Source organism: Micromesistius poutassou (genome assembly GCF_964030765.1).
Source record: "Micromesistius poutassou genome assembly, chromosome: 3".
Lineage (NCBI taxonomy): Eukaryota > Metazoa > Chordata > Actinopteri > Gadiformes > Gadidae > Micromesistius > Micromesistius poutassou.
The window spans coordinates 16,312,830-16,334,393 of NC_140273.1; the positions used below are offsets into that span (position 1 = coordinate 16,312,830).

Below are 21,564 nucleotides of genomic sequence, written 5' to 3' on the forward strand. Positions count from 1 at the left end.
ACGAGCATTTTCTGAACAAATCACAAATGCGGTTCTTCGTGTAAACGCGAGGGGGCGCCATTTACCAGTTGGACGTCCGCCTGCATGCAGCAGACTAGGCCTTCATCCATAAGCAGAATGGTCCCCCACAATAATTAGATCCGCTTGAATTGTATATACAGGCCTTACATTTTAATGTGTGTGCAGGCCTGGATTGAAAGAATAGATATTGATATGGTATCAATCTATTCTAATTGCGTTTGAGTAAACGGCATCTTAACCCATCCAGTGGAGGTAAATAAACATACATACCATATTATAGATTATAATAATATTAATACCACAATATCGATTATAATAAACACTCTTAATACCGTCTTATAAATGACAAAATATACAATATTAATAGCATAACATAACCACAACAAGAGCTTGTCAGAGATATGTCAGTTCTTTGACATGCCACAATTTTTTGGCTCATCTTCCAACACAGACCACAGCTAAAGGAGACCATCTGCCGGCGTGTTCTGTCGTCCCGAGACCGATTGGACTCGTCCTGATTTGGTTTGCTGTTTTTGCTATTATTTCCTGTTTCACCAAAGTAAGCCTATAAACGCCTTCGTCTTTATCGCTTTTCAGCTTTGGAATGGGGAAGACATATATGCCCCTTACTGTCCGAAAACATGCATATGCAGTCTTTTAAAACCCGTTCATATCTTTTACATGTGAAATAGAATACGTAAGGTGATAGATGGATAAATGGATATATCACCCCCCAAATAGTTCTAAATCATGGATATCAAACGTGTGTGTGTGTGTGTGTGTGTGTGTGTGTGTGTGTGAGAGAGAGAGAGACAGAGCGAGACACACACACACGCACTGACATACAGAGAGAGAGAGAGAGAGAGAGAGAGAGAGAGAGAGAGAGAGAGAGAGCGAGAGAGAGAGAGAGAGACGCACACGCACTGATATACAGAGAGAGAGAGAGAGAGGGGGGGGGAGAGAGAGAGAGAGAGAGAGAGAGAGAGAGAGAGAGAGAGAGAGAGAGAGAGAGAGAAATACACAGCGAGAGAGAGAGAGAGATACACAGCGAGAGAGAAAAAAAGCAACACAGTGTAGCAAACAGGGAAGCAGGTAAGCGGCGCGTGGAGCAGCCGGAAGCAGCAACAGCAGCAGCAGCATCGCGATTTGGACGTAGCGCGACAACCGGGAACCCCGGCTGACATTCTTGCGGCCAGCGGGGTGGAGGAGAGGAGAGGAGAGGAGGAGGGGGCACCTACACGGCAACGCATTCTCACTGGCAGTCCGTCCCTCGAACAGCTTTTTCTCCCTCTCTCCATCTAAACCGTCGCTTCTTCGTCGTTAAGATGGCTGACCCAAGCAGCGACGACGGAGAGGCACCGGAGAGCGCGCGCGGCTTCGCCCGACAGGGAGCCCTTCGACAGAAGAACGTGCACGAAGTCAAGAACCACAAGTTCATCGCGCGCTTCTTTAAGCAGCCTACCTTTTGCAGCCACTGCACGGACTTTATATGGTGAGTGTGAGTGTGTGTGTGTGTGTGTGTGTGTGTGTGTGTGTGTGTGTGTGTGTGTGTGTGTGTGTGTGTGTGTGTGTGTGTTTGTGGAACGTGCGCGCGCGATTGAGTGTGTATAATTGGGTGAGCGACCGACGCGGTTGGCGTCTCCGTGTGACAAGGCGATAGAGACCGCAGGACACAGGTGATTCACTTGCTGCTGCGGATGTTTCAGGGGGCCCCCTCCACGGGCGTACACACAGACACAGCTGGGGCGCCACTCGGTCACATTGTAGCATAGGCTGCGTTGCGCCGTGCCCTCATGTTGTACAATGCGACAATATCCCCGGCCCTGTGGGCGATGTGTATCGGTTGCCGCAGAGCCGCCGTTGCGCTGCATGTTTTTTTTTTCTTTGGTGCCACATCCACCCGATATCCACCTCTGGTGTAGTAGGACAGGTGAAGGAATGCAGTTCAAGACACAGGCCCCACTGTTGCGGCAACAGCTGTGTGTGTGTGTGTGTGTGTGTGTGTGTGTGTGTGTGTGTGTGAGTGTGAGTGTGTCTGTGCGTCTGAGAGAGATATCAATTGAGTGTGCGTGTGAGAGAGATAGTGTGTGTCTGTGAGAGAGATATAAGGTGTGTGTGTGTGTGTGTGTGTGTGTGTGTGTGTGTGTGTGTGTGTGTGTGTGTGTGTGTGTGTGTGTGTGTGTGTGTGTGTGTGTGTGCGCGTGAAATGGGAGTCAGAGTGATTTTAATATGTATGCATTTGAATTGACATCATCTCTATTTGTTTTGCAGGGGCTTCGGGAAGCAAGGATTTCAGTGCCAAGGTAAGCGCATGGCTCACTTCAAAACGTCTGTACTATCTACGCTTGTGTGGGAGGATGTTCAAAGTGTGATAAAAAAATATGGGCGACCAGCCATTTAAGGGCTGTTGATGTGGCCGACCATATTGTCACGAGAAAGGCTGCACAGAAAGCAGAGGGAAACTGTTCCGAGAGTGTGCGAATGTTCACCAAGAACATTCTCACGTTCTTGGCTGCAGAATAATTTAAGATCCAAGAGGAGCAGAACTGACTGGTGAAAGTTGAGCAGTCTGGCATTGGCCTGAGACAGATGGGCAGCATGCAGCTGAATTTGGATGAGCACCTTGGACGTCTGGCGGCGTTATAGCCAAAGGAGATGGGTGTGGAAGAGGGATGGGTCTGGGTGATTTATTTCAACACGTGTTCCAACGAGGCTTGTGTGTACGACCGTAATGGCCCTCTTTTTGTTTCAAGAGAAAAGCCATTTGTGTTTTTTGAGTTTGTACAGCCCTCACTTTATCACGTTGTTTTGCTTTCGGTATCTATTCCTTCCTCTAATTTGGATTTGTCTCAAACCACAAACAACAGGTCATGTGCCGGTACTGTTGTGTCAGCCTTTTCATGGCTGAGCTCCTAAAAAGCAGCCTGTTGTAGTCAACAGGTCATTGGACATTTGGTTAGCGTAATAATTGGAATGATTTTGCACCAATTTCACCCAGTAAAGACGTTCTGTCACCCTTTAGACGCCACTGTTGTTGACAGATCTCTGTGGTGATGCAGGAAATCCATCAATAGTGAGCAGAATTAACCCTCCTGTTGCTGTGTGTGTGTGGGTGTGGGTGGGAGTGTGTGCAGAGAGTGGATGCAGTCGTGCAGGCCCAATCCTTATTCATCCGATGATTAGCACAACATTCAACACATGTGCCCACACATGCAGTGGGTAAACGGATCAACATCAATAATACAACAGTGGACTTTGAGGTTTGGGGTGTGTCAATAATTAAGTAACAACATTAATATGTGAATCATGGAAAGTAGACGCAGTGTATTATACTAGAGGCAGAGGAAAACACAGACATGTACAAAAACAGACTGTATAAAAGCTACGCGATAGGTTCATTATGTGGCATGGAACTATTCATTAAAGAATGACTATATGTAACACCAAAAACCATCAAGTGGCACAATGTGGATCCTTCAATTAGGCCTGGATAACTGACCGTCATTGGTGAGTTAATCACACAGGAGTAACAACAAGAAAATCTGTGTGAAGAAAATCTGCGTTGGATGAAAACTAACGCAAATATGTTTGTTTTCGTCTTGTTCTCCTGCTGTCTGCGGGAAAACGAGACGGAAACTAACCAATTAGTTTGAATTCACCAAGTTTAGGGACGGGAAAGGAGAAAGAGCAAATGCTTGATGTCTTGCAGAGAAAAACATGCAACTGCATTGTCTGTCAGAGGAATGTACAACCCATGTACCAGACGTGTGGTGACTGGAAATGCATGCATGCAAAAGTTGGTGGCCTACCCTTGTGGGTGTGTGCTAAAATTACCTTTGGTGTGTGTGTGTGTGTGTGTGTGTGTGTGTGTGTGTGTGTGTGTGTGTGTGTGTGTGTGTGTGTGTGTGTGTGTGTGTGTGTGTGTGTGTGTGTGTGTGTGTGTGTGTGTGTGTGTGTGTGTGTGTGTGTGTCATTTTTAGTAAAGATGTGAAAGCTAAATAATGATTCACTAACACTGCAGTGATTAGAAAAATCACACGCCAAGAGTCGACATGTTTTACACGTAAAGTATTCTTCTATCGGCATCATTAACGGCTACGTTGATACACTTTAATTTCTGTTAGGTGTCAAAAGGTATTGATCGAACCCAGACAGTGGGTGAAATAGTATCCTGCCCATTGATTGCTCAGTAAACAACAACTGAAATAGTATCGCTGCTATTGATCAGCAGGTCAGACAGTTATATTTAGATATTGATCAGAAGTCTTTGATGACATACCTGTGGCTTGGCCAAAACAAGTCTCCTGCTTATTAAAGACTGCACACTTACCCATGCTTCTTAACCTGTAGTCATATAACCCCATTAATACATGCTGTATGTCGACCACCTCTCGATGTGGCAGTTAAAAATTCCCTGGTCGCTTTTTCTACTCAGTCATTAAACATACTACAACTGTCATTGATAAAACCCTCAATCTCAGTGGGGTACATAAAGTGGCAAGACTTTATTCTGCATGGAATTGAAGATTTGTGTAGAGTCCACGTGTGAACGTGTACTGTATCCTCTGCTACGCATGGCCTGGTGGCTTACGAGTACGGTCATTTATTTTTCAGTTCCCCGATTACACTGTGTTTAACCTCTGTGAGTGCTGAGAGGCTTCCTCTGCCTCTGTGTGCTGGATGCAAGCCTCCTGTTCAGACAGGCGGACGGGGACAGGGCTAGATATAAGCTAGATAACGCTCAGCTGACTGCACTCTGGAATGTTCCCTGATGTGACGATTTCCATGGAACACGACGGCATATATGAATATACAATTACAACTGAGTACTTCAGTTGTAATTGTATATTATATCAATATACATTTACAACGGAATGCTTCAGTTGTAATTGTTACAACTGAATGCTTCAGTTGTAATTGTTATGGGGACAGGGCTAGATATAAGCTAGATAACGCTCAGCTGACTGCACTCTGGAATGTTCCCTGATGTGATGATTTCCATGGAATACGACGGCATATATGAATATAGAATTACAACCGAGTGCTTCAGTTGTAATTGTATATTATATGAATATACAATTACAACTGAATGCTTCAGTTGTAATTGTGGTTAAATGCCTCCAACTCCCCTTGGATTTGCACATAGTACCATGCTGTTTTTGCCTCTCTGAGCTCTGATTTGTCGAGAAAATGTATTCAAGTCAGCAGTTTCTTTAAGTCACGATTTTCTCTGGGGAAACAAACGACACTCGTGTTGCACACACTTAAACGCAGCAGTTATGCTATCTGATACTGTACTGTAGTAAGAAAACAACATATTTTTGTCTAGCCTAGCTATTTGTCCCTTGTAATATAGTTGTTTATACATGATCATACTATGCGCCAATCTTTCAATGAGGGTGCGCAACAGATAATACTTAAGGAATATGATACTTGTGAAGATGCTATTGCTTATTGAAATCTATGTTTGACCGCAGAGCTCCCTCGGGGACTAAGCCTCTACGGGCTCAAGAGCGGTTTCTCACGCCTTATCACTCCGCCTGAGAAAACTCCACGATAAGAGTCAAGTGTCCCCAAAGGTCAAAATTGACTTTTAAAGGCAACCAGAAGCTAATAAACATATCAACATGATGATTCACTAGGCCTGTTGTGGCGGATAGAAGCTCGCTAAATCAACTGTACTCATAGGAATTTCAATTTGCGAGGTAAGTTCCCCTGTGTGTCTTCTCTCGCACTACCGATCGGAGCAGAGCAGTTCTCTGAAGCAACTCACATGTTGGACCGCACATTGGTGGAAATGGTCTTCCAAGGATTACGTAACGACTCGAAAATGATGCATAAATTAAGGTTAAGTGGTTTTATTCGTTTCAGAAAATTGAATTATTCTTTATTGCAAAGGTGACGGTGTCAAGGCTTGGTTGACGATAAACCGTTGAAGTGCATTTGATCATCTAGCACATCAGTGGGCGGGACAGGGCTAGACTGGCCATGCGTCAATCTCACGATAAGAACTACTGTTATGCCTTAGAGTGGCATTGGAAGCTTGATAAATTAAATTCATTCATTGTGTGTGTGTGTGTGTGTGTGCGTGTGCGTGTGCATGTGTGGTAGATGGCAAGTTGGATTGTGGAACATGAACATTCATGTAAACTTGTCAGTGACTTCAACAAATCAGATTTGTTGATAATGTTGTCTGTCAATTGAAGAACTCAACATAACTACACTCCTCCCATAGGTGTTAAGCCATGTTGCTAAGCAACAGACAAAATACCTTCTGGGCAGGTCACTAGGCCTGTTTGTCAATGGAATGTGTGTAGTCCTGCACGGATGACGTAATGGTTTTATGAGCGTGTTTTTGAAGTCTGGCCCTCTTCTTCTAGTCTATATGGCTGTACCTCCAGCACTTCTATTTGCCATTACTGTTTACTCTTTCCACCAACACACTTAATTAATTCCTCCTTCCCTCACACACTGGCTCAAACCCAGCTGTGCCCCGGCCCCTACTCTTCGCATGCATGCATGCATGCACGCACACGCACGCACACTCCGACATATTTGCGTTTGTCTCTATATACTCTGCCTTTCATTGAGTTTCCATAACTTGCTGCTCGCCCAGATCCAGAGCGTGAGTCTGTCCAAGTTGAGCGATGCATGCATCTTGCTCTACTATAAACCAAAGGCGGGCTGGAGACGATCCACTTGTGATACTATCTTTCTACAATCTCGTCAATGAGCCAGTTCAGTTCACTATTCACACTCATACACCCGCGTTCAGGCAGTGGAGTTAGTCACCTGTGGTGGCTGGGACGGCTCCAGTGAGCTGAGATGTTATGAAGGTGAATGTGTAAGGATGAATGCCCCCCCCCCCCCCCCCCCAGGACAGTGCTCAGTGTATCAATTACTCCTAACCTATAGCCTGGAATGCTGGAAGAGCAACGGCCCGCCCCTACGGGGAAAGTCTCCCTCTTCGCAGTTTGCATCATGTTAGCGTCTTGGGCCAACCCGCGCGGTTGTTGTTGGTTGAGGTTGAGCCCCCAAGGATGACTAATGGCTGACGCTCTGTATGGAACATTTACACAGAGATTTAGTGCAGGCCCTTTCTTCTTGCGAGCCACGCCTCCGGAACCTTTATCCAAGGTTGTGTGGAGGTAAGCACCAGCTCAATGGTGCCAGGTTCAATATCATCCCCTGTAGTGCATGGTGCCTAACCCCTGCCTGCTCCTTACTGACATGTATCAGAACGTCACTGTTATTTGACACTTTCTGAACATATGCTAAATGTCTTAATGCTTATTGCAGCAAATAAATATTACTATTGTTTTTTGTTTCCCACATACTTGCAAACAATTTGGGTATTGGGCACTCCTCCCCTATTGGTTGTAGGGAAGGAGTTCTAGCAACATGCTGTGTGTAGTTTGTATTTACGTTTTGAAGGTGATCCCGAAAATCCATGTAAAAGTGTGTCAAATGTCCCGCCATTGTCTCTCCCATTCTCTCCCAGTGTGTTGCTTCGTGGTCCACAAACGCTGCCATGAGTTCGTCACCTTCTCCTGTCCAGGCGCAGACAAGGGGCCTGCATCGGACGTAAGTGAAGGAAACACAACTTATTCTTCTGTCTTGACACGTACCTCTTTTCAATGTGCATTATGACTTGGATACTTAATGCATGAATGAAACACAACGTATTCCTCTGTCTTACAACTAACCTCATTTCAATTTGCATTATGACTTGGATACTTAATGCATGAATGAAACGACACATGTTCTTCGGTCTTGTCTTGTTGTGCGGCCTTGCATTTTGTCTTAGAGTTCTTATGAATGCTTAAAAAATGGAAACCTGAAGACCAGATTCAGTCCATTTAATTGATTCGAGCTTCTTCCACGGCGCAGCCCCTTCTGCTGATGAAATGTGATGTCAGATTGCCCTTATCCTCCTTGAACTCCTTAGTGCCTTCACCTTGACTTGCCCATCCATCTCATCTTACTGGTGTTGCTATTTATAGTGTGCAAGCGTACATATCAACCCATACTTCTTATCTATGCCATAACTAAAATATAAACACAATGTTGTATTGACGTATGCCCACAATCTTCTTTTTAAGAAGACTAGTGCATCATCAAAACAAACTTTCTCTCTTCTCCCATTCATCACAAACTTGACTGATCTTCCCCAAAACCTCCCTGTAGGTTATGCTACCTTAAAGACGTGCTACTGAAGACCTTACATACAAAGCCTTAACCTTTTACAGCTAGTCACACCTTCTTAAATGGCAATCATCCTCTTTTTGTTCAGGCAAGGAAGGAGAACTTCCATTTTATTTGCTTAGGTATGATGGTTTCTGGCTGGCCGGTCTGACAGCTTTTTCTGTGTTTTTTTAAGCTGTCATTACATCTACTTGAATGGGCCAGACTTTGTATGGGAATAGTGCCCACACTAGATTTGCATGAGCAGTGTCTTCCTCCTTCATGTCCCAACAAAACACTATGGAAGCCTAGGAGCAGTTAAAAAAACACAACCAGACAACAGACTTCAAATCGTAAAATGCTGTCTTCCATGTCAGAATCGTTCTAGATTGAATGCAAACATGCATAGTCTTTGATTGTGCATAATATTTGTATCTGCATAATGGACAAACAAATTCATCTAATACCTCAGTCATTTGAAACGACCTCGGGTCATTCAGAAGTAATTGGCAATGTGAACATGACCTTTTCAACAGTTAGTCACCCAGGCACATTGCTTTTAACAAAGGGCGAACTAACCTGTATGAACCACATTGTGATTTAGACACTTTTAACAAGTATACAATGTCATATGACCTGATCCTCATACCACTGGCTAATGGCTCACAACTCTGCTCAAAGGTTTCAAGTCTCAAGGAACTATACAATTGCACATACCTGGCCCAAGGCAGAATGGACTAAGATAACCTCAACTTTGGGCAGCAAACTGGGTCAAAGTTGCCCCAGGCTCAATGTATTTATGTGGCAATTATTACAGGCCCTGACATTCTCACCTGTTCCCACCATCTTCATCCTCATCCCCAATACATTTCAACATAATTAAGGGCATTTAAACGACACAATGACAAAGCAGTAGCTTGTTGGATTTGCTACACGAATCGAAACTGACAGACAATCAAATTGTAAAAAGAAATATGAATAAATATGTATTTCGTAAAATGGTCTAGTTTGTAACAGAAGTAAAATGTACAACAACCCGACAACGGCACTGCATCTGATGCAGCGAGGTCCACGATGAGATGATATGAAAGTCTCAAAACGCCAATCCTTTTGAGCTGCGGGGGGATACAAGACATTAGGAGCACTTAGTAAGAGCAGACCGTTGGCCGAGTGAAGTTTGAGTCAGTCAATGTGTGTCTGACTATAATTTACATAAATCATCAAACAATATTGAACAAATTGAGGCCTACATCCAATCGCACTCCTTTAAGAGCAAAAACTGCCTGATTTTCTTCAATCTAAGCCTGTGGCAGACACCTAGTAATTGAACAACATCTGTGTCTCTTCCATTTACAAAAGCACTATAAGCTGAATCATCTCTTCACCTGACAAGTGACATGTCAGTGACAAGTCAAGGATTAATCAGAACAATCAACGGCATGCCTTCAGGGCTCCTGTTAACTGTTAACATTTGATCATTATTTTTGTATTTATCCTGGGATGTGAGGTTGAAACTTGATGAATTGACAGAAACTCTTTTAGTCTGAGGAGCAGTGTCTGACACGGACGTCTAAGGGCGTCCTCAAACGTCCTCTGTTCCTTCTTTCTGTTGAGACTCATCTGATTACATAGGACGACTTCCTCACTTTGAGGAACTATGATCAGAATAGAAAGTTGAAATGAAACTCAATAAAAAAATAAAATGAATGTGGGCTCTGGCTGACTCGGATCATTTAACCCCCGATTTCAGTCGGATTCACGTGATTGATATACCTTCGCCATATCAATGTGAGTCCCCATACGTATATTATCTTACTCTCGGTTCATAAATTACCTATTTTTTTGCCATGGCTCAGGTTAAATATAGATTTTGCAGCCAATAATTAACCATGCTGCTGACGAATGTGGATATTAATAAATATGGTGAGATCAGCACGGCCTTTGTACTTCTCTTCACTTGTTGTATGTGTCTGACACACACACACACACACACACACACACACACACACACACACACACACACACACACACACACACACACACACACACACACACACACACACAGGTGCACGCACGCGCAGAGGCACACACACACAAAAGATTTAATGACAAGAGAGTTTTGCCGCCTGGCTGCTTTAACTTAATGAACCAGTTTCTCTTTGAGGGACACACACAGACACACACACACCTATATTGCAAGATTGGGGAAGTGATGCAACTCCCAACTGATGGTCATGTGATATTCCCTTATCGCTGCGCTTTGTCAATTTGTGTACCCCCACCCCCCCTCACCCCCTCCACAGGAGCCTTAAACACACACAGATATTTGTGCCCGTTCATCCTTGAACGACCTGCTTTATGGTGAACTTTACCCTCTTCTCCTTCCTCCTGTGTTCTCTCTCCCTCTCTCTTCTCTCCATCTTCCCTCTGCAGGACCCTCGTAGTAAACACAAGTTTAAAGTCCACACCTACTCCAGTCCCACCTTCTGCGACCACTGTGGCTCTCTCCTCTATGGCTTGCTACACCAGGGCATGAAATGTGACCGTATGTACTTCACCCCCCCACCCCCCCCCCCTCTCCACAACACCACCACACCACCACCATGTCTTGTCAACGACCTCTTCCGCCTTTGCTTGTATTTCATTTAAAAGATGACGTATGTTGTATGTATTCCTGGGGAGAGCGCTCTCGTTCTGTGTTCTGTAAGCGACACTGGGTCTTCCTCTTTCCTCTAGATTTACTATAAAGATGCACAGCGCTATATTTAACTGCTCACTGTTCAATTTGAGGAAGTTGTTTTTTTTTCCCTTCTAAATAAACCCCCCCCCCCTCCTCCCCCCCCCTCAAAGGGAATGCCAATAATCGCAGCATTCTGACATCTAGTGGGCATAGGGGAGAAAACATGTGTTTATATTTCTCCTTCCTGTTTATTTAAGCACACAAGACGTCATTTTGTCGGCGATGTTTATTCACTCTTCTAGTAAATAGTTCTGTTTAAAACGATCAACTATCTAACTATCAATAGGATGACACGTGTTCATGGACCCTTACCCTTGAAGGTAAGGGTACATGAACATAAACATAAACAATACATCAACTGTTCTTATGTATTGTCTGTCTTTTCTTTCCCGTCCTCCCAGACTGCATGATGAACATCCACAAGCGGTGTGTGGCTAATGTCCCCAGCCTGTGTGGAACAGACCACACGGAGAGGAGAGGACGCATCTACATCGCTGCCAAGATGGTGGAGGAAGCTCTCACTGTCACCGGTAGAGCGCTCTCTCTCTCTCTCTCTCTCTCTCGCCTCTCGCTCTCTCTCCCACTCGCTGCTAAATACAAAACAATGTCTAATATTGACAGAGATGCCTCTTAATACGATCCTCCTGAAGGTATGCACGAAACTGGAAAGTCCATTAGTTAATCAATAATACGACTGCGCCACTTAGAAATAGTCCCCTGTAGGGCAGAGGACCTCGGCCCTACCTCTGTATTTCTAGAAGTCCTTTCTCTGCCTCTACCTGACTGTCCCTCCGATCCACTCCCCTCTGGCTTCCTCATGCTCCAAAAAAGGTTGACCTGCATATAGCTGTAGTTATAGTAAGCACACACACACCTCGACGGAGCGGTGTGTTCTACATAAGCCCTGTACAGCAAGTCAGAAGCACCTTCATGTCCTGTAGGAGATGGTGGACAAGACAACAAACGGGTGATGACCTCTTTGTGAGCTTCACAATATTCCTCTCTGTCTCTCTCTCTCTCTCTCTCTCTCTCTCTCTCTCTCTCTCTCTCTCTCCTCCTCTCTCTCTCTCTCTCTCTCTCTCTCCCTCTCTCCCCTCTGCCCCCCCCCGCAGTCCAAGAGGCCAGGAATCTGGTGCCCATGGACCCCAACGGCCTGTCGGACCCCTACGTCAAGCTGAAGCTGATCCCGGACCCCAAGAGCGAGAGCAAGCAGAAAACCAAGACCATCAAATGCTGCCTCAACCCAACGTGGAACGAGACCTTCACTTTGTGAGTCCCCCCCCCCCCCCCCCTTGTGTCATCCCTCTCGGGGGTCTTCTGTTGACCAGAACTGGGACAGGGGGGGGACTCGACACAGGGGCTCATCTACTTTAAAGAGCCACTAGAACACACCGCGATGTTTGTATCGCTGCTCATGAATAAACAGAAGCCGGGTTTATATTTGGCATGGGGTTTTTAGAGTTGTGTCTGTATAGAGAGGCTCTGAGGTAACTGGGGCACATTGAGCTGACCCTGTCCCCAATTTTCTGTCTTTGTCCGTTGCGACCGCGTTCATTTCTGGGTCGCCTCCACAGAGGAGCTGTAGCACTGTATTAGCTTTGTTATGTACCAGTTTGTTTTGTGTTCAGTGCGAGCTGTGTATGCTATCAAAACGGTTTTAATGTGGGTGCCAGAAATACAACTAAACCAGATAAACTGAAGGTGCAAGTTCACGTTTTTAGGTGGAACTCTTTACGCACGCTTGCGTCTTCTAACCTCTTCTGGTTGTTGCCACACTACGGTATTCCTTTGACCCGTCTGTTTGTGATCCTCCTCATCCTCCCACCAGCAAGTTGAAAGAAATGGACAAAGACCGCCGGCTGTCCGTAGAGATCTGGGACTGGGACCTGACCAGCAGAAACGACTTCATGGGGTCCCTCTCTTTCGGCATCTCAGAGCTCCAGAAACAAGCCGTCGACGGATGGTAAGAGAGTGGTGGGCGGGCGGGTGGGTGGTGAGGCTGTGCCAGGGGACCATCTGGACCTCCACGATGTGCGTTTCCGCGTCCGTGCCTGACGCGTTCTCCTCCGCTCTGCTCTGAACGCGGCTCCTAGGTTCAAGCTCCTGGGCCAGGAGGAAGGGGAATACTTCAACGTCCCCGTGCAGCCCGAGGGCGAAGAGGGCAACGAGGAGCTGCGTCAAAAGTTTGAGGTGTGAGATTTTTGTGCGTCGATGTACTCGAGGGGGCGGGCAATCATTTAACTGGTCAACTAGTCCAACGCAATGACCCTCAGTTAGACTCTCTCAATAACGGTGTTTTGAATTCATAAGCATGTGTAGATATTGATCGATATTGGGTAGAATTCCCCATAATTGTCGTGATAATCGCCCATCCCCTTTTATATATTTCAAGATCAGCTTCAAACCACAGCACAGACTGTTGCCCCGAGGCCCGTGTGTTTTCTACGGGCCTATCCAATGACCGCCCCCCCCTCCCTCTCTCTCCCTCCAGAGGGCACGGGTGGGCCCGGGGAAGCCCAGCGGGGGCGGAGACTCCTCCTCCTCCTCGGTGTGCCGGTACGACAGCAACGGAAACCAGGACCGCGTCAAGCTGTCGGACTTCACCTTCATCATGGTGCTGGGCAAGGGCAGCTTCGGGAAGGTGGGTCCTTCGCGCTACGCCCGACGCACGCCAAACACATGAGGCGCCACCGTGCCGCCACGCGGTCGACGTGTGGGAGGAGTCATTGGTCGATGTGTACACGTTTAGCGATCGGTACCGAGTCCCGATGGTCATGGGATTCGGATTAGAAATAAACCCGGAGTGGACTGAAGCTCCCACCTGGCCGCGCTCTGCGTTCCGTTCCCGCAGGTGATGCTGGCGGAGCGCAAGGGCGCCGAGGAGCTGTACGCCATCAAGATCCTGAAGAAGGACGTGGTGATCCAGGACGACGACGTGGAGTGCACCATGGTGGAGAAGCGGGTGCTGGCCCTGTCCGGGAAGCCGCCCTTCCTCACCCACCTGCACTCCTGCTTCCAGACCATGGTAGGACCAACACTACCCGGGTAGGGATGACTCACCCCCCCCCCCCCCCCCCCCCATAAAACAGGGTCCAACCCAAACCTGGAGCACAAACCTGCAGCCATCCTTTGAGCAAGAGTCCCAGTCTCCTTGACGACTTGTATCTGACTCCTTAGGCAAAAGCAGTTGCTAATAAATGAATAAATTATAGTAGTTCAGATCGTTGCGGTGGTGCACAAGGTCTTGAACAGAAAAAAGATTGGTATCGGGTTGTTTGTTTGTTGTTTGTTTATATGAGCCGCCCAGCCCAGCCAACTCCTCTCTCTGCTCCTGATCCGTGCCCTAGGACCGCTTGTACTTTGTGATGGAGTACATCAACGGTGGCGACCTGATGTACCAGATCCAGCAAGTGGGCAAGTTCAAGGAGCCCCACGCTGTGTAAGTACACACACGCGCACAGGCACGTCGGGACGATATGACTCTGGGATCCATTAGTCCTACTATGTTGTGGCAGAACCTACTATGTTGTGGCAGAACCCGAAAGCAAATGTGCTTGCGAACCATATATAATATACTCTCCCTGACACGGGTAAAACGGTAAATGGTCCTCATTTACATAGCGCTTTTATCCAAAGCGCTTTACAGTGTTGACTGACATTCACCCATTCACGCACCACATTCACACTCCGGGGATTGGAACCTGGTAACCCTGCGGTTACCAGCCGAGCCCGCTCTGCCTCCTGAGCTGATGCCCCCCCCCCCCCCACGGGTACACGAATGCAACCCGTCGCTCTCCTCTGTTCCCTGAAGGTTCTACGCTGCCGAGATCGCCATCGGCCTTTTCTTCCTGCACTCCAAAGGCATCGTCTATCGGTGAGTCCAGACGTCAACACGGGACGTGACCAACCAACGCCCCCGGTGTCGAGGGTGTTCGTGTACAAACGACACACACCGGCATCCCCCCCCCCCTCTCTCTCTCTCTCCTCAGGGACCTGAAGCTGGACAACGTCATGCTGGACTCGGAGGGCCATATAAAGATCGCGGACTTCGGCATGTGCAAGGAGAACATGATGGACGGAGTCACCACCAAGACCTTCTGCGGCACACCGGACTACATCGCCCCCGAGGTGAGGCTCTGGGCCGGGGCGTTGGTTCTGCGGAACTCGCCACAAAAAACACTTTTTTTTTGCGTAGTTTTAGTCAAGGACATGTACAGTATATGGTCCCGAAACAGGCGTTGAATGATTTGTTGATCAATTGCATTAGTTTAGAGTGTGTGTGTGTCATCGCACGCTTCTTTAAGCAGCCTACCTTTTGCAGCCTACCTTCTGCACGGACTTTATATGGTGTGTGTGTGTGTGTGTGCGTGTGCGTGCGTGCGCACTACTACTACCAAATCCTTGTTGATCAATTGCATTAGTTTAGAGATGTGTGTGTGTGTGTGTGTGCGCACACTACTACTACCAAATCCCGTATCCCATGCTTTTTGTGTGCTTCAGATTATAGCCTACCAGCCGTACGGGCGGTCTGTGGACTGGTGGGCCTTTGGCGTGCTGCTCTACGAGATGCTGGCAGGACAGGTGCGTATCTGCCTGTGTGACGCATGGATTCATAAAGCCATTTTTATTCTGTTTAGACGTTTGGAATTGTATCAACGTGGAGGTAACTCATTCATCATTCAATGAGTTATCTCATAACTCATTGGTTTGTGTTTTGGCCCTTCCCAGCCACCGTTTGATGGCGAGGATGAGGACGAGCTGTTCCAGTCCATCATGGAGCACCACGTTTCTTACCCCAAGTCCATGTCCAAAGAGGCCGTCGCCATTTGCAAAGGGGTAACGATGCACTCTGCGACGCATGAAAACTAACACGAAAAACTATTTCAACACAAGCTTCAATTTTCCTTGACTCAATGAATGTCAATCTGTCCGAACCTGGTAGAAAGCAAAACTATTCAGAGAAAAAGTGCAGATATCTGACAATCCTGTGACATCGTAATTCAGTCTATTTTGGATTATATTGCTCAGTCGCGTCCCAAGCTTTTGTCGCCAGCATTGTTAATAAAATTCGGCTGACTGTGGCATTCCGCGGTCATCCTGAACCTAAACTCCCTCACCCAAGTCCTGATTGGTGCCGGCGTTTTTATGTTTTCACAGGATCGAGGCCAGGCTGATCCTTGTGAACTCAGAGATCAGGATGAAATAAAAGTTGACAAAGTGCTTTAACAGGCACAGTGAACACAATTACTTTGATATATAACATTGTGTGTGTGTGCGTGTGTGTGTGTGTGTGTGTCTGTGTCTGTGTCTGTGACTGCGTGTGTGCGTGTGTGCGTGTGCGCCTGTGTGTCTGTGTGTAAGCTGATGACCAAGCACCCAGGGAAGCGTCTGGGCTGCGGACCGGAGGGGGAGAGGGACATAAAGGAGCACGCCTTCTTCCGCTACATCGACTGGGAGAAGCTGGAGAACAAGGAGGTCCAGCCGCCGTTCAAACCTAAATCTGTGAGTGGGACAAAAGCGCGCACACACACACACACTGATAAATTGCGATGCTCAAATACAATCATGAATCTTTTGATATGATATGACGTATATAGTGCTTTCTTATAATGTGTATACGCTCCATGACAGCAGGTAAGTTGAACGGACTCACTCATCCTTGCCCCAAGTCCCAAACGTCTTTTCCACCATTGCTCACTGCAACAGGAAACCAATTCCAAAAAATTGCAGTCACCAATGATGAAACTGATATGCCATTGGCTTACATATGGACCAATGGAAATCCAGTCTCGGCTGTGACTGATTTTGATTGGTTGATATCATGTTTTAGTTGTCTCTCTTTTTTTTTCTTCCCCCTTGTGTGTTTGTTTTTGTTCCATCCATCATCCCGTCATACTCACGCCATCCCTTCATCTCTCTCTCTCTCTCTCTCTCTCTCTCTCTCTCTCTCTCTCTCTCTCTCTCTATCTCTATCTCTATCTCTCTCTCTCTCTCTCTCTCTCTCTCCTTTTTTTCCCCCCATGGCAGTGCGGGCGTGACGCGGAGAACTTTGACCGTTTTTTCACGCGCCACCCCCCCGTGCTGACCCCCCCCGACCAGGAGCTTATAGCCAACCTGGACCAGGAAGAATTCAACGGCTTCTCATTTGTTAACTCCGAGTTCTCCCTCACGAGTCACTGACCATACCCCACCAATCAGGGCCTAGCCCCGCCCCGCCCCCCCCTCCAGCCCCCGCCCCCTGCCCAGCATCCTCATGTCATATCCGGGCAGCCTCAACACGGTTAAAAAAAACCCATTGAACATTTCACCAACACCTAGAACCGAACATGCCAGATCTCCTCTTCTGTGTACACATCATATCCTGCACGGGTGCGGGGGGAGAAAGGTCGGAACACAGCCTAATTAGTGAAATGTTCCTAGTAGGCTACCAAGCCATTTTGTCTACCGTGAGTAATTATTTGATGCTTAAAAGCTGCGCTGAGAGCTAAGACCATATCATCGAGCTCTTCCAACCTCATTATTTAGTGCAGGAGGGCGTTTTGACTGGAAGTCCACCCACTCGGCGGCATGCATGTGGCGCGTTCATCTGTATTGCGTGTCCTCCTGTTCGGAAAAGATAATTCCGACTAGTTAATTGTTCAGGGCCGATCCGTGCCTGAACTGTCTTAGTGACGCAATTGACATGTTGTAAACTGATTGTGAAGACCTAACGTTAATATTCATGGTGTACTATGCTGACGCATCTTCAACATTGATACTGTGTAAGTGTAATGGTCATACAAGTGAAAGCTCGACATTTTGTATCCCAGTTCTGTGAGTACTAATTATTTTTTCCTTTGTACTGTTAACCTCTTTTTGTTTTTAGGACCAAAAACTGCTCCAATTTGAACGTTCTGTTGAATCAATATTGTGGTGGTGTTAACAAATATTTGCTAATTTGTGTTATGACTTGACTACAAATGGAGGTTGTTGCGTGTGGGAGGGCAATCGGCTTAAAGCCACTTGGTCTTTGCAATCGTTACTGAAAGTATTTGCCATACAACCCTGCTTTGTTTATGATTTAGGCTGAAGAATGAGACAAATTGTCCTGTCCTCAAAAATATTGGTTAATTCTTAAAAGAAAGAATGGAAATGAAAAATGACTAAATTGTGACAAATTTAACTAGATAATGTTGGAGAAATACTTTTCAACACATGGTTTGTAGTTATAACCTCAAAGAAGCATCTTCAACTGTGCCAAAAAATAAAAGATTTTTCTTTCTTAGGATATTGAGGAAAAATACTTGCCTGCCATAGCTGTGAGAAAGGGACATATTTTGCCATTTCAAATGACTCAGTACAACTTGTTTGTCCTACAATAACACAATACAGTGGTATAGTTGAGTAAAGTGCATTAGAAATATTTTTAAAGAGGAAGCTGGATATATATTTTGATGTCCGGTCCAGAGTCCGTTTATAACCAGAGAAGCGCAGTGGACGACCAACGTTCAAACTTTGTTTTTTCGTCTGGTTTATTAATTAGTGTCACGGCAAGACAAAATAAGACCCTGCCTTTTTGTTCCCCAATGTTTACCGATGAACATGGCAGATTGTGCTCGGGTCATTAAGCAATTAGATTTTACGAGGATTTAGAAAGTCCTGATGTGTGCCGATGCTAAAGGTGTTGTTGACGATATATATATATATATATATAACAATAAGGAATGTATGATAAGACTATCCGAGAGAGATTCTGGGAGAGAGGTTTTTGAATGAGAGTCAGGGATGTCACTGTGGATTGTCTAATTCTGCTGTTTGACTGAAAACTGCTAATATACTCAATGGTGCCTACCAGTTTGTTCTGTGTTGCCTTGTCTTACTACATGATCTCTCGGTAGACCGTGGAACAAACACACACATGCACACACGTTGTCACCCCTTTGGGAAGAACTATAAGGCCCTCAAATGGATCCAGGGGCTTGGTTTGAAATCTTTCCAGCCCCAACCTCTATACAGACGGAAGCCTTGTTGGGGGAGAGAGAGAGAGAGAAAGAAAGAGAGGGAGACGAGGAGGTAGGACGTCAACCTCGATGTACATCTGTGTCTTCTACGTATACATGTGTCTTGCCTGAGGTGTGCCGCTTCACTTCCTTTTATAGATGTGTCCGGTCCCTTTCCTGACCGCTTCCGCAGTGTTTGGCTGTCTTGTTTCAGAACACTCCTCTATGTCTCTATCGCCTTCTTCTGGGAGTTTTGTCCTGGCTCAATGTCTGTGCTGTCGAACTGTCCCAACAGGTCTCTGGCTTTGTGTGTGTGCGTGCGCGTGCGTGTGTGCGTGTGCGTGTGTTTTTATGTGTGCTTGTGCACTTCTGAGTGCTTTTATTAATTTATTGATTACCGTGTTATGTAGCGCCTCTGGATGGATCTTTTTCTAAGCAGGTATTTTTTTTCTGTCTATGAACTGGGAGGTTTCCCGCTGTGGGTGTCTATGCAAACAGCACCTCGTTTCACCGCATTATCAAAAAATACCCTCACCTCTCAACCTCTTTTCATCATGAGTGCCTTTTCTAAACCGATATCAGTTAACGATACTAACACTCTTCAATCTCCTCCTCTCCTCCCTTCCTCTTATCTCCCCCCTCCCCACCTCCCCGCCTCCATTCTTTGCCCCATTTCCGTCCCCCCCCCTCTCCTGCACCGTTTCGCCCTCCAGAAATCTCGGAGGGACGTGGGCAACTTTGACAAGGAGTTCACCAAGATGGCGGTGGAGCTGACCCCCACCGACAAGCTGTTCATCATGAACCTGGACCAGACGGAGTTCCAGGGCTTCTCCTACACCAACCCCGAGTTCATCATCCAAGTCTAAACTGCCTGCCTCCACCTCCACGCACCACGCCCCACCCCCCCCCGGCCGTGACATCAGTCCCATCCTGTCTGTCTCATGAAGGTCACGTCGTCGGATACCTCTTTCAAGGACACACACACACACACACACACACACACACACACACACACACACACACACACACGTGCATTCACACAACCTGCCTACACACACACACACACACACACACACACACACACACACACACACACACACACACACACACGGCTAGTCACTTAAGGCAGACAGGGGTGAGGCTATCGAAGGGTCCATGTGCATTACTGGATCCGACATTAAAGGGGTACGTGGGTCTGTGTGTGTGTGTGCGTCACAATCACAGGGCCTTGTGGCCGTCAGCTCAATAGAAGGCCAGCAATCAGGAGCCAGAGTGACTGCGCGTGCTATTGATCGGTGGGCAGTGTCCCTTTGATTCCTTCTGTTCGGCCGCAGTCAGAGTTGGGGCATGAACATTCCACGATCGATGCGTCACGTATGTTTACACCCGGGGTCAGGCCGGCCGTGGAGGCAAAGAATGTTTTGGGATCCGTCGTTTTTTTTTCCTTTGTTATTTTATAAGCTCATGCCTAATTTCAGTCGTAAAAAAAAAAAAAAATGAAACGTAGTCTTCTAAGCATGTTTTGTCTTCCAACTTGATGCAATAAATGTTCTCCCAAATATCTGTTCCACAGTCTGGCACTGTGCGTACGGTGCGTTGCGTTACGTGATGATGAAGGCCAATACAATCCCAGTGGTGCAGCTCTTCTATGCATGCCATGTTAGCGGTTAGCTCTTAAGAATTTGCTTTTTGCTGTCCTAGATAAACCGCAGTGTCTTGAATTTACCGGTAAGCGTCAGAGTTCACACGTCCACGCGAAAAAGTCAGACGTTTGATACACTCCGAAAGGCTCTCTCAAGATGTTTGCAATGCAATGCAGAATATGTTTGGCAACACTTTTGTCAGAGAACATCTTTATGATTGTATGAAATGACTATATATATAGATATATATTGTATATATATATTATACAAGACTGTGTAATAACTGAATGATCTGTGCGTTTGTGTAAATGTAGATGAGATTAGAGATAGAGGTGGTCTTCATGGTAATGTACACACATCTCTGTGGTGATTCCTTTTATTTTTTACATACCATGTTTTTTATGATGTGTGTGTGTGTGTGTGTGTGTATATATAAATATATCTATATCGATGGATTGATCGATATAGATGTAGATATATTGGTATATAAGGGACCATGTACAGTTTAAAACATATGTCAACATTTGGTGCACAGTACCAGACTATAGCTTTAAGCTAATTCACATCTGCAGTCCCCCCCGCCCCCCTCCCCCCCCCCCTCTGATGGATTTTGGTTCCACCTTCTCTCCTAGTATAGTCTCCCTTTGGCCACCACCGTATACCCACTGAAGATTATTTATATTCTACTCTACTCCTGTTCTCTCTCTCTCTCTCTCTCTCTCTCTCTCTCTCAAAGTGGCGTTGCCCCTCTCCATCTCTAGTTCATGTCTCTTTTGAAACAGTGTGTGTGTGGGGGGGGAGGGGTGTAAGAATTATTATAATGAATAAAAAAAACAGTTTCAGTGTTAACTATGCAAGAGGTCAAGGGGGGGTTGTTATGGAAATGGGGAGGGAGGGAGGGGGGGGGGATTGGAAGAAGGATGTCTCTTGTGAAGAGGCTTAGGGGAGTGGTCTGTGATGGTCTTCATGTGTGTTGCATGCAATGTCTCTACCTCAG

General features: G+C 46.4%; 1 protein-coding gene across 1 annotated transcript; it reads left to right on the forward strand.

Moving 5' to 3' along the window:
* The first annotated feature begins 1,024 nt into the window (after positions 1-1,024).
* Positions 1,025-18,780, forward strand: LOC311340097 (protein kinase C beta type-like). Its single transcript, XM_084464962.1, has 17 exons — positions 1,025-1,513; positions 2,293-2,324; positions 7,523-7,605; positions 10,639-10,750; positions 11,347-11,475; positions 12,058-12,214; positions 12,774-12,908; positions 13,039-13,135; positions 13,437-13,586; positions 13,797-13,970; positions 14,293-14,384; positions 14,757-14,819; positions 14,935-15,073; positions 15,446-15,526; positions 15,674-15,781; positions 16,307-16,447; positions 16,973-18,780. The coding sequence occupies exons 1-17, from the start codon at positions 1,347-1,349 to the stop codon at positions 17,123-17,125; spliced, it is 2,013 nt and encodes a 670-aa protein (XP_084321088.1). The 5' UTR covers positions 1,025-1,346; the 3' UTR covers positions 17,126-18,780.
* Positions 18,781-21,564: the final 2,784 nt, after the last annotated feature.